The sequence below is a fragment of the Bos javanicus genome, chromosome 17 (genome assembly GCF_032452875.1).
Source record: "Bos javanicus breed banteng chromosome 17, ARS-OSU_banteng_1.0, whole genome shotgun sequence".
In the NCBI taxonomy this organism is placed as follows: domain Eukaryota; kingdom Metazoa; phylum Chordata; class Mammalia; order Artiodactyla; family Bovidae; genus Bos; species Bos javanicus.
In genome coordinates this window covers 54,540,883-54,554,861 of record NC_083884.1, presented here as the reverse complement: position 1 = coordinate 54,554,861, position 13,979 = coordinate 54,540,883, and the positions used below count along the sequence as shown (strand labels likewise).

At 41.9% G+C, this 13,979-nt stretch overlaps 2 protein-coding genes across 9 annotated transcripts in view; one reads left to right on the top strand and one right to left on the bottom strand.

The window, feature by feature from the left end:
• P2RX7 (purinergic receptor P2X 7) overlaps positions 1-10,763 on the top strand; it is a 60,698-nt gene extending 49,935 nt beyond the window's left edge. For both annotated transcript variants that reach the window (XM_061384777.1, XM_061384778.1), the window contains exons 10-13: positions 181-246; positions 333-482; positions 2,239-2,340; positions 6,846-10,763. In XM_061384777.1, coding sequence (XP_061240761.1) covers positions 181-246; positions 333-482; positions 2,239-2,340; positions 6,846-7,343 — 816 coding nt within the window. In that variant the 3' untranslated portion in view covers positions 7,344-10,763. The remainder of the gene's footprint in view (positions 1-180; positions 247-332; positions 483-2,238; positions 2,341-6,845) is intronic.
• The window catches only part of IFT81 (intraflagellar transport 81), a 233,802-nt gene that overhangs the window by 198,546 nt on the left and 21,277 nt on the right, over positions 1-13,979 (bottom strand). The window lies entirely within an intron of this gene.

The following is a 13,979-nucleotide window of genomic DNA, read 5'->3' as shown; positions in this document are numbered from 1 at the left end:
AGAAGGAATAGGATTCATTTTTCAGTCTCCTTAATCTTTGTTGCTGTGAACACACTGGATGCAGTTGTCAAATTCATGGCACTAGACTCCCTCCTCTGCTGGAACTTACAATTACATGTTAGAGCAGAAAAGCATGATTCTGAATTTCAACCAAGTAATCTTTTGTACTCTGTTTTCAAGGGGGGGAAATTTGACATCATCCAGCTGATCGTGTACATTGGTTCAACCCTCTCCTACTTTGGTTTGGTAAGAGATTCTTTTTCTCACACTTTATGAAAATGATGTGGCTAAAGAAAGTTTCACTGACAAGGTGCTTGTCTGGTTCTTTCCAGGCCACCGTGTTCATTGACATGCTCATCAACACTTATTCAAGTAAATACTGCCGATCACATGTTTATCCCTGGTGCAAGTGCTGTCAACCCTGCGCAGTCAATGAATACTACTACAAGAAGAAGTATGAATCCATTGTGGAGCCAACACGGGTAAGACTCGATATGTCTACGGGATATCAAAATCAAAACACCTGAAGGGCCTATTGGATCACTGAGGAGAGTGCAGAAATAAGGCCACGATCACAGGTGCAGTCAATCCCGTGGTGGATAAGTATCAGGACCCTACCCCGATCCACATTCTCCGTCAGATGAATCCTTTCATTGTAGTGAAGAAAAGAGGCAAAAATGGAGAAGCATGATATAGGGAAAACAAATGTTTGTGTTCCAGGATTTGTCAGTTTGGTCAGATTTATTAAACTGGTTGTGCAATAAAAGTATAATAACTTTGGAGAACAATTTGTCAATCTAGTAACATTTAAACAGGATATTCTTTACACCCTGGCATTTCTACTTCTCCATACCTGCCCTAGAGAAACACTCACATGGGTACCCAAGTGGTGCACGTGTACAAGATGTCTATCACAGTGCTATGTGTGACGGTGATGAAGAGCATCTGCCCAAATGCCCAACAGGTGAATGGTGAAATGAACTATGATAAGTCCATAGTAGGGAATGCCTGGCACCAGTTTTAAAACATGACACAGATAATTATAAAAGCAAATGCTCATATAGAGTTCCCAGTGCTATGTATACGTTAACTCACTGAACCTTCACACAGCCTTATAGGTGGGTTTATAGGATTGTGTGATCATCAGTAGAATTCTAGATAGGTACTACTGTTATCTTTCTGCAGATGAGGAAACTGAGGCACAGGAAGGATAAATTATTTGCCCAAAGTCATATAGTTGGCAGAGATCGAATTCTAACTCAGGCAGGCTGGTTTCAGAATCCATGTTGATAACTATTATGTTAGAGGTACTGACATGAGCAAATATCCAAGATTGCTGAAAGTGAAAAAGCAAACTATGGAACAATATCTGTGGTATGATATATAGGCTAAAAAGCAACTATACACAAAAACTATTTAATGTATTTTCTACACGTATATATGTCTATTTATATATATACATATATATTCTGTATATTTTTATGTGCATTATACACACACATGTAAATGTGTGTGGGGAAGTAATAAATGTATACAAAAAGGTTGGGACACTCACAAATCACTCACAGTGATTGCTTACGGAAAGGAGCCTCGGATAGGGGAGTAGTCAAAGGAAATTTTAGTTCACCTGTATGGTTTTGATTTGATTCATTTGGAATTTGATTAATTTTGGAATCCATGATTTCCTCCAATCAAAGAGAAATTTCTGGTACTTTAAAAACAATAAAGAGGGTTTCTTTGCCTTGACCAAGAACACTGCTGTCCTTTTGTAGCGGCTGAATGCACAATTCATTGTTCATTGTACATGTATCTGCAATTAAAATCAAAGTTCATCTTTGCAACTAAAATTAATCACCATTTCACGGCCCAAGATGGGAGGCAATTTAACGAAGATATAAATAATTTAAGTTGCAATAGTATAACTTTCAGGAGATATTCAACCTTAGCATAACTGAAATTGAGGGAACATAACAAAGGAATTTTTATATAGCACTTGGGGTACCTGGAGATAATAGGCAGTAAGCTGTGGATCCTCTAAGTCTACAAATTAAGGTGGCGGGGGCTCCATTTCTGATACTCATAATCAATTCTTTCTTAGTTAGCAAGAGTTTCTGGTTAGCTTGTTTAACGGGTTGTCATTTGGCAAGGAGGAATAACAGTTGCCTTTAGATATGTTCAGATACACAGTAGGTGTAACGCTGTACTAAAATGGCTAACCCTTTAATTTTTATCTTCTAGACATTAAAATATGTGTCCTTTGTGGATGAACCCTGTATTAGGATGGTAAATGAAAGACTGCTTGGGACAAGTCTGCAAGCTGTCAAAGGTGAAAAAGTCCTGGTAAGTTGTTTAGTGCTTGCTTTTTGTTTTTCGGCTGCGCAGCACAGCCTGCGGGATTTTAAGTTCCCTGATGGAACCCACACGCCCTGCAGTGGAGGCCTGGAGTCCTAACCACTGGACCCCCAGGGAATTCTCATTAGTCTTTTCAAACTAATTAATTGATTAATTTGGTTGTGTGGGGTCTAGCTGTGGCACACAGGATCTTCCTTGCGTCATGTGGGATCTTTCGTCAAGGCTCACGGCCTCTCTAGTTGTGGTGCTCTGGCTTCAGCAGTTGCAGTGTGTGGGCTTAGCTGCCCCGCCGCATATGGGATCTTAGCTCTCCGACCAGGTATCGAACCTGTGTCTCCTGCATTGCAAGGTGGATTCTTAACCACTAGACAACCAGGGAAATCTCAGTCTTTTTAAAAGAATACTTACTATTAAATGTAAATATATCTAGAAATGTGTATAAATCATAACTGATGACAAAGTAAACACCATGCAACACATGGTACCAGCACCCAGACTTTAAAAGTGAATATTACTAGCAGAAGGCCCTTTAATGCCTCTACCCAATTACTATCTTCCCTTAAAAGTAGACGTTACCCTGCATTCAAACATTTTACCTCTTATAGAATTTTACAAAATTTGAATCCTATAGTATGTATTCAGTACATACCCTGTTGAGCGGCTTCCCTCACTCAACATTATTTTTGTGAGAGTCATCCATGATGTTGTGTGTAGCAGTGGTTCATTCTCATTGTTGTATAATTTTTTGTTTTATAAACATTCAATTTATTTATCCATTCAATTGTTGAATGAACTACCCATTTGGTTAGTTTCCACTTTGGGGTTCATGCCAATGCTGCCGCTACAGTAAACATATGGCACCTGAGAACGGAACTGCCAAGTCATGAGGCAGGCCTGTGTGCAGCTTTCATAGTTACTGCTTATAAGTTCTCTAAAGGGGGTGTTCTCATTCACACTCTCCCCAGCAGTTCTGGCTGCTGGACATCTTCACTGACTGCATTAGTTTTCTCCAGCTGCTGTAATACATTACCACAAACTAGGGAGCCTAGAACAACAGAAGTGTATTCTCTCACAGTTCTGGAGGTTAGAAGTCTGAAATAAGGTGTCAGAAGGGCTGTACTCTCTCTGAAGGCTCTAGGGGAGGCTCCTTTCTTGTTTATTCCAGCTCCAGATGCTTATTTCACCTGTTAGGATGTCCAGCAGGATACTGATCAGAAATGATAAGAGCAGGCATCTTCGTCTCATTTCCTATCTCAGGAATAAAGTTTTTTTTTTATTTTACTATTGTATTTGCTGTAGGGTTTTTGTTTTTTGGCTTCCCTCATGGCTTGCAGGGATCCTAGTTCCCTGACCAGGGGTTGAACCTGGCCCACCGCAGTTAAAGTGCTGAGTCCCAGCAATTCCCTGTTGTGGGTTTTTAAAGAATACCCTATCAGATTAAGAAAATTCCCCTCTGCTCCTAGTTCACTAAGAATTTTTATCATGGCTGGATCCTGAGTTTTAAATAATGTATTTTTTCAGGCTTTTCAAATAATGAGTTTTCTTTTTTTGTTGTTTTTTAGTACATTACACTGATTGGTTTTCAAAGATTAAGCCAACCTTTCATTGCTGCAATAAAATACATTGAATGCAATGTATTATTCTTTGTATTTACTGCTGAATTCAATTCACTAATATTTAAGAACTTTACATCTCTTCTTGAGAGAGACTGGCCAAAATTTTTCCATTCTTGTAATGTTTTTATCAGGTCTGGGTATAAAGTGAACTCTCATATACTGGGGAAGGGCAGTAAAAGACACACAACATAAAATTTACCTTTTAAACCATTTTACAGAGTACAATTCAGTGACATTTAGTATATCCACAATGCTGAGCAACCATCACCACTGCCTTGCTCCAGAACTTTTTCATCACCCCAAAAGGAAACTTTGAATCCATTCAGCAGCCACTCCCACTCACTTCTCCCCAGGCCCTGTGCAACCACTAATCTGCTTTCTGTATCCATGAATTTGCCTATTTTGGACATTTCATGTAAATTGAATCTTACTTGTCTCCTTATGTCTGGTTCCTTTCATTTAGCATAATGTCTTCAAGGTTCCATCCATGTTTAGCTAAACAGCCACGTTTAGTATGTGTCAGTAATTTATTCCTTTTCACAGCTGTATGAACACAATTTTTTTTTTTTTTTTTTTTTTGTCTGTGTAGGTCTTGTTGCTGCATGTGGGCTTTCTCTAGCTGTGGCAAGCAAGGGCTACTCTCTTGTGGCGTGTGGGCTTCTCACTGTGGTGGCTTCTCTTGTTGCAGAGCATGGGTTCAGTAGTTGTGGTGCTCAGGCTTAGTTGCCCTGTGGCATATGAGATCTTCCCAGACCAGGGATCAAACCCACGTCCCCTGCACTGGCAGGTGGATTCTCAACCACTGTACCACCAGGGAAGTCCTGAACATAACAGTTTTTTATCCATTCATTCACTGATGGACATGGGTTATTTTCACCCTTTGGCTATTATAATAGTGGTGCTGTGTACAGTCATGTACATGAACCATTTAGTTTTAATGTACTCAACTCACACTCTGTCTGGTGAATGAAGGTATATGTCACATAGACATAAATGATGGCAATTATGGCAAATTCCCTTGGAGGATAACAAAGGGACTTTTCAGAAAAGGGAGCATGGTGAGAAAGGAGAGCTAAGTCAGCAAATATTTATTGTCTACCATGTGCTGGGCACTGTCCTAGGCACTGGGGACACAGGCAATAAACAAAGCAAACAGGGCCCCTGTTTTCCTGTGGAAGAAGAATCATCCAGGAAACATACCAGTTCATAAGATCATTTCAGATGGTGGTAAGTACTAATGAAGAGCATAGAACATCATCATGTGGTAAGAGAAGGACCTGAGAGGAGGGGAACTGCCTAGATCAGGTGGGCAGGGCCCAGAGGTCTCTGACAGAGGATATAGGCACTAAGCCCTGGCTTTTCTGAATTTCACTTTCCAAACCTGTAAAATAGAGATCAGGACACATAGCTCATGAGGTTTTCCTTTTTTTAAAAAAAAATTTATTTATTTATTTTTGGTTGCTCTGGGCCTTCGTTGCTACATGCTGGCCCTCTGCAGTTTCAGTGAACAGGGGCCACTCTTCGCCGAGGTGCACTGGCCTCTCACTGCAGTGGCTTCTCCTGTTTTGGAGCACAGGCTCCAGGCACATGGGCTCAGAAGTTGGGGCTCACGGGCTTTAGTTGCTCCGTGGCATGTGGAATCTTCACAGACCAGGAATCAAACCTTGTCCCTTGCATCGGCAGGCAGATTCTCACCCACTGCCCTACCAGGGAAGCCCTCATGCGGTTTTTCGAAAGCTTAAATGAGGCGATGCTTGCGAAACACAGACTTGATGTGTACATTTAATAAATGAGAGCTATATATGTGTGTCTCTTTTGCTGTCTTGCATTCAGGGTTGTCATTACCATCTTTTAAAATTCCATATATATGCGTTAGTATACTGTATTGGTGTTTTTCTTTCTGGCTTACTTCACTCTGTATAATAGGCTCCAGTTTCATCCACCTCATTAGAACTGATTCAAATGTGTTCTTTTTAATGGCTGAGTAATACTCCATTGTGTATATGTACCACAGCTTTCCTATCTATTCATCTGCTGATGGACATCTAGGTTGCTTCCATGTCCTGGCTATTATAAACAGTGCTGCGATGAACATTGGGGTACACGTGTCTCTTTCAATTCTGGTTTCCTCGGTGTGTATGCCCAGCAGTGGGATTGCTGGGTCATATGGCAGTTCTATTTCCAGTTTTTTAAGGAATCTCCACACTGTTCTCCATAGTGGCTGTACTAGTTTGCATTCCCACCAACAGTGTAAGAGGGTTCCCTTTTCTCCACATCCTCTCCAGCATTTATTGCTTGTAGACTTGTGGATCGCAGCCATTCTGACTGGCGTGAAATGGTACCTCATTGTGGTTTTGATTTGTATTTCTCTGATAATGAGTGATGTTGAGCATCTTTTCATGTGTTTGTTAGCCATCTGTATGTCTTTTGGACTCTGTGGGAGAGGGAGGGGGGATGATTTGGGAGAATGGCATTAAAACATGTATAATATCACATAAGAAATGAATCGCCAGTCCAGGTTCGATGCAGGATACAGGAAGCTTGGGGCTGGTGCACTGGAATGACCCAGAGAGATGGTACGGGGAGGGAGGTGGGAGGGGGTTCAGGATTGGGAACACGTGCACACCCATGGCGGATGCATATTGATGTATGGCAAAACCGATACAATATTGTAAAGTAAAAAATAATAATAATAATAAATAAAATTAAAATAAACCTAAAAAAATAATAAAATAAACGGTACAAAAGAAAAAAAAAAGAGAGCTACTAGTATTAATGTAGTATTAAATGTAATTTTATAAGTTCATAAGAAAATTAAAGAATCCAGGACCCTAGGGGTTGTCACTGCTGATGGGTTTGGAAACTTGCCTTTTTCAGAGACCCCAGCTGGACTTTGCAGACTTGTCCTGGCTGCATCTGTCTCTTCACGACTCACCCCCCATTCCCGGACAACCAGAGGAGATCCAGCTGCTCAGTGAAGAGGTGCACCTTAAATCCAGGGACTGCCCGGATTGGTGCCAGTGCGGGAACTGCCTTCCATCGCAACTCCCTGAGAACCAAAGATGCCTGGAGGAGCTGTGCTGCCGGAAAAAGCCGGGTGCCTGTATCACCACCTCAGAGCTCTTCAGGGACCTTGTGCTGTCCAGGCGGGCCTTGCAGTTCCTACTGCAGTACCAGGAGCCCTTGCTGGTGCTGGATGCAGATTCTGCCAACAGCCGGCTGCGGCACTGTGCCTACAGGAGCTACACTGCCTGGCGCTTTGGCTCCCAGGACCTGGCTGACTTTGCCATCCTGCCCAGTTGCTGCCGCTGGAAGATCCGGAGAGAGTTCCCCAAGAGTGAAGGCCAGTACAGCGGCTTCAAGAGTCCTTACTGATGCGCTGAGCAGTCACAGAACATTGCCTTTGCTTGCACCTTGAGCTTCACCTGCAAGGATGTATGTCCAGATTTTCAGCCAAAGGGAAATGGGCTTTCCTCTCCCCCAGCTCTACGTGTGTCAGAGAGCAAAGTGACGGGGTAAACAAACAACAGATAAACCAGAATCCCTCAGCATGGATGAGAGTCAAGAGATTCAGATTCATTTCTCCATTCTATCCCTAGGAGGTTGCGATCCCAGGCCTTTAACCTCTGTGCCTTAGTTGCCTTATTAGCCAAGCTACTGTTTCACAATTAGGAGAGCAAATTGAGACAGTGTACACAAATTTTCTTATTAATGCATAAAAGCTACATGAATATGGGCTTCCCTGGTGGCCAAGTGGTTAAGAATCCACCTGCCAATGCAGGGGATATGGGTTCAATCCCTGATTCAGGAAGACCCCACATGCTGCAGAGCAACTAAGCCCATGCACCACAACTACTGAAGCCCATGCCCTAGAGCCCATGCTCCGCAACGAGAAGCCACCGCAATGAGAAGCCCGCATACTGCAACAAAGAGTAGCCCCTGCTCTCTGCAACTAGAGAAAGCCCGCGCATGCATAGCAATGAAGACCCCAGAACAGCCAAAAATGAATTTTTTAAAAAATAATGTTTGTTTGTTTGTTTTAACTAGATGAATACGAAGCAGATCATTTTGAGGTGAGACTAGGATAATGCCCAACCCTTTGGGTCCTGGTTAAAGAATGAGGAGGGATACAAGTGGCCACAAATTTTTTTGACATCTGTTACACAGGACCTGAGGGTTATATCTCCTCCCCTTGGGTCTTGACAGCTTTGCTCACTTTATCCAATGATAAAGTGATGCTGTATCTGATTCAGGGTCTTGGTCCTAAGATGCTGATAGCTTCCATTTCCTGTCCCTTGAAACTCTTGCTGCAAAGAAAACCAGCTCTCATGTAAAAACGTCGCCATTTGGAGGCCACCTTGCTGTGAGGAAGCCCAAGCAGTCACGTGGAGAGGAGAGATGCCTGACCAGCGCCCAGCACTCAAGACATCTGAGCCTGTCACTAGACATGGGAGAGAAGAAGCCTCTAGACTATTTCAGATCCTGCTAACATATGACTGCAGCTGCACAGACACCCTAAGTGAGAGTTTCCCAGTGAACCCACAGAACAGAATTGTTATCTTAAACTATGTTTGGGGTTGTCTGTTATACAGCAACAGATAACTGGGACAGACAGCAAGCCCGACTCATAGGATGTAGACTCAGCCTACACCCTCTCTGGTTCTAAGGTTCTTAGGCAGCCTAGACATCCCTGGAGCCCCTCGAGGGCTTAGGTTTCCTTTTATTTTAATTGGAGGATATTTGCTTTACAAAGTTGTGTTGGTTTCTACTGTAAAACAATGCGAATCAGCCATAACATATATATATATGTATTGTTACTGTTCAGTTCCTCAGTCGTGTCTGACTTTTAGTGACCCCATGGACTGCAGCAGGCCAGGCTTCCCTGTCCTTCACCATCTCCCAGAGCTTGCTCAAACTCATGTCCATTGAGTCAGTGATGCCATCCAACCATCTCATCCTCTGTCTTCCCTTTCTCCTGCCTTCAATCTTTCCCCACATCAGGATCTTTTCTAATGAGTTGGCTCTTCACATCAGGTGGCTGAAGTATTGGAGCTTCAGCTTCAGCATCAGTCCTTCCAATGAATATTCAGGACTGATTTCCTTTAGGATTGACTGGTTTGATCTCCTTACAGCCCAAGGGACTCTCAAGAGTCTTCTTCAATACCACAGTTCAAAAGCATCAATTCTTCAGTGCTCAGTCTTCTTTATGGTGCAACTCTCACATCCATACATGACTCCTGGAAAAATCATAGCTTTGACTAGATGGACCTTTGTTGGCAAAGTAATGTCTCTGCTTTTTAATACACTGTCTAGGTTTGTCATAGCTTTTCCTCCAAGGAGCAAGCATCTTTTAATTTCGTGGTTGCAGTCACCATCTGCGATGATTTTGGAGCCTAAGAAAATAAAATCTGTCACTGTTTCCATTGTTTCCTTATCTACTTTCCATAGAGTGATGGGACTGGATGCCATGATCTTCATTTTTTGAATGTTGAGTTTTAAGCCAGCAATATATATGTGTGTGTATATATATGCACCATATATATCTTCAGCAATATATATGTGACTGCAGACCAAATCAGGTAACTCACCAGACCAGCTCTGGAATCCATCAAATCTAACTGCTGAGCTACCCAGTACATTGCAATCCACATCACATTTCTATGACTGGAAGTAACTATTGCTGTTAAAAACTAGAAAAAATAAAAGCCACCTTTATGCCTTTAACATCCTGTACTTTGCAACCAGTTATAATGGATACAGTCTGATTGCTACTTAAAAAGCAATTGACACTCAAAGCTCTTACCATTTCTATCCATCAACCACTGAGAGTATAAAAATGAACAGCAGGTTTTAGGATCCTCCTCAGGATTTCCTTTTCAAGGTTTTAGCACTAGAACAGACTGTTTCTAAATGACAACTATTTTAAACAATAAATACAGAGCACTATTCAAAACTGTGACTAATAAATGGTGTGTGAGTTTTTATACATACTCTTTAATAGTTAGCATTTTGATACTTTTTAAAAATCACCAGCTTTCTACTGTATTAATGTAAAATAATATGAACAAAAACCTTCCTTTTTTGACCTAGCATTTTATCTGGCTTTAAACTCAGGAATCAAGTTAATTGGGCCAGATTTAACTCTCATTTTTACTACCTTTCAGAGATATTTTTGAAAAGTGAATTATATATGACTTCTTCAGAACTGAACTTTTTTACTCCAAGAATTCTATGTACCTGCTACAGATTTACATTCTGATAGCCTCTGAGCCTTCACATGAAATTTTTTGGTGCCTTATTCCCAGTGTGTTTCTCTCACCTTGTGGAGGCCCCAGATGGAGTCAGAATTTGGAATGACAAATAATCACTGGATCCACCTACTGTTTTCCTTCACCTTTCCCAGATGCTCTGGGTGAGAGGGTGAAGTGTTACGTCAACTGCATGTCTGACACTTCCTAGAATAACATGCATCACATTTATATTCTTATTTTTAGTCTACTGTAGAAAACAGTGTCATCGCCAAAGGCATCCTAATTAAAGTCACATTTTATAGGGTCTGGTTTTTGTACTTAAATCCATTCTTCTGTTATAGTAATTGCACAGTATTCACTGCTTCATCTCTGTATCAGAGATCTGCTTTCTTGTAACCCTGCCTGATTTCATGTAGCATTGGTTATAGACTTGTATTCCTCTCTTTAGAGGGAATCCTTCTTAAAACCCTTCCTAATTCTAGCTTGGCAATGCAGATGTCTTAACTGTTTTGATAATAATAAAAAAAAAAATGTGCAATTTGTATTTATTGAAGTATTCCTTTTACTTTCTTTTCTCAAAATATCCCCAAATCAGCAGTCTTATTCACTGACACATTAATTCAACATATACACCCTGAAGCACTATGACACAAAGATGTATTTTAGTCTCTGCCCCCAGTTCCTGACACAGATCTCCTAAATCCCCCAGAATTTCCTGGAGATAGAGCTGTCTTGTATTCTAATGAGGCCAGTCTTGGTGGGCTCCTGGATAACTTCAGGAAGGGGGCTGGTCACCAAAAGACCAAGCCATGATTAGAAGCTTGGAACTTTCAGTCCTATTCCCTTATCCTCCAGAGTGGGGGAGAGGGGTGGGATGGAAATTCAGTTAGTCACTGATTTTGACTATGTAATGAAGGTTCTGTAAAAATCCCTACCTTATGGGATTAAGAAACCTTTCATATTGAAGAACACATCCACATTTGGGGAGAGTGGTACACCCCCAACTCCACAAGGACAAAAGCTTCTATACTAAGGACCCTTCTGGCCCTCACTCTATGTAACTCTTCATCTGGCTATTCATTTGTATCTTTTATTATATCTTTTATAATAAGTGAGTAAATGTGTTTTCCTGAGTTCTATGAGCCACTATTGAACCTGAGGAGGGGGTTATAGGAACCCCCAATTTATAACAAGTTGGTCAGAAATACAGGTGACAGCCTTGGATGTCTGAAGTGGGGGACAATCTTGTGGCACTGAGCCCTTAACCTGTGAGGTTTAGGCTAACTCCAGGTAATTCATGTCATAACTGAATTGCAAGACACCCAGTTGGTGTCTAGAGAGTTTTGGAGAATTGCTTGTGTTGGAAAACCTCACACACATTTGGTGTCAGAAGTGCTATGAGCAGACTACAGGTAAACAGGAGTTTTCTTTTAGGCATTTGCCGGGGTCCAGCCCCGGCTGATCCAGGGTATTCGAAGGAGAGACGGCATCGCGGATCATCAGGAAACAATAGATCAATTAAGCGTTAATTAAAGATATAAAGAGTGGTTAAATAAGGATAGCTCAGTGAGGAAATTCAGTGGAGAAAAGCGGCTGAAATAAGGATAGCTCAGTGAGGAAATTCAGTGGAGAAAAGAGGCTGAAATAACTCAGCCAGAAGGTGAGAGAAAGAACGACATGGGGAGACCAAGTTTCCGTGAACAAGGCCCGCACTTTATTTTTCAAAGTAGTTTTTATACCTTAAGTTATGCATAGAGGATAATGGGGGAAGGGGTAGAGTCATACAGTAAGCCAGGCTTTCTTCCTGCAAACTTATCATATGCAAAAGTTTAGGTGATTTGCATCATCTTCTGGCCAGGAGGCCTGTTAACATTTTAAGACCCTTTCTTCAGAAAACTTATTTTTCTCTAAAGGTGATTAGGCAGGCGCCACCCTCCAAAAGCATTAAAGTTGCATTCCTATAGGGCAAAGGTGTGCTGGGCTACAACAAAAAAGAGTTAACTCAAGGGTCCAAGGTTACAAACATTAAAGCTACTACTTATACCAATTATATTAATCAATACACTGCCAGGGACACAGCAGGTAAGGGATATGGAGACTTAGCAGCAAACCTTGGCCCAACAAGTGAAAAACCCTTCACCAATACAATTTCTAATCAATCTTTTAACTGCTCAAAGGAGTCTGTATTTAGACAGTTTAGAACATCTCATGCCTCTCACAGCTGGGAGGCTCTGAGCAATCACATGTGGCCGGAAAAACCTATTCAGGCAGGCTAGAGGATTTCCAAAGGAGTTTGTAGATTGAGACACTATCACACCCAGGAACTTTATTAACTGGAGCTATAAGTTAACTCTTTTTTCAGAGAGAGGTAGTGGGGGACAGCCCCCCCCCCAAAAGTCAGAGGTGTAGGTGAGAGCACAAAGCAGAAAGTAGGCAGACTTTGGTTTTGGAGGTAGATGCTCGAGAATTTCCAGGGGGACTCCTGAGGCTCGATCCCGCCTTTGCGTATGCCGAGCCTCCTTCCTCATGACCTTTGCCACAGGCGGAGTTCCTCACTCTGGCTCCTGGCAGTGATAGAATTCCAGTTGAGCTATTCCAGATCCTGAAAGGTGATGCTGTGGAAAGTGCTGCACTCAATATGCAATATGCAATATGCACTCAATATGCAATATGCCGGCTCCTGGCAGGCATTTACTAGAGATCAAAGATAAATAAGTTGCTGCTCTCATGGTGATGTGAGGAGATAAATGTTAATCAAATAATTCAAATAAATGTAAACTTGTAACTTATGATAAGTATCATGATGAAGAAGATGTTTTCAGAGCCTGTAATAGGGGGACTTGACCTATTTGGGGAAATCAGAGAAGTCTTCCCTGAGGAAGGAGCCCTTCAGCTGAAATCTGAAGGATAAATTCTAGATGAGTTAGATGAGCTGGGGAGGAGAGAGTAATCTGGACAAAGAGAATAGAATGTGCAAAGGTCCTGGGGCTGACAAAAACCATAGAAGCTTTGTAGAACTTAAGAAGACTTGTATGCCTATTCCATAAATAGTATGGAGAAGTAAAGAATGAGGTAAGACTGGATAGGCAGGGATTGGACTGCATAGGGTCTTGAAGGCCATGGCAAGGAGTTTTGTCCTTCTCTTAAGAAAGACCAATGGAGACCCATTGATAGGTTTTAAGTAGGAGCCTGGTAAGATTATATTTGATTTTTAAAAGATAATTCTGATCATTAAGAGTGGTGGTAGATATAGTTTTAATTTTCATTTCAGTCTTTCCCTACTCCATGAAACATCTGTCCCAAACATGCAGCAAAACAGACTGATTTTCTATTCTCTCTTGCTCTTCCCCTTGGGCTTGCAGGATCTTAGTTCCCTGTTCAGTTCAGTTCGGTCACTCAGTCATGTCCGACTCTTTTCGACCCCATGAATCGCAGCACGCCAGGCCTCCCTGTCCATCACCAACTCCCGGAGTTCACTCAGACTCACGTCCATTGAGTCAGTGATGCCATCCAGCCATCTCATCCTCTGTTGTCCCCTTCTCCTCCTGACCCCAACCCCTCCCAGCATCAGAGTCTTTTCCAATGAGTCAACTCTTCGCATGAGGTGGCCAAAGTACTGGAGTTTCAGCTTTAGCATCATTCCTTCAAAAGAACACCCAGGGCTGATCTCCTTCAGAATGGACAGGTTGAATCTCCTTGCAGTCCAAGGGACTCTCAAGAGTCTTCTCCAACACCACAGTTCAAAAGCATCAATTCTTAG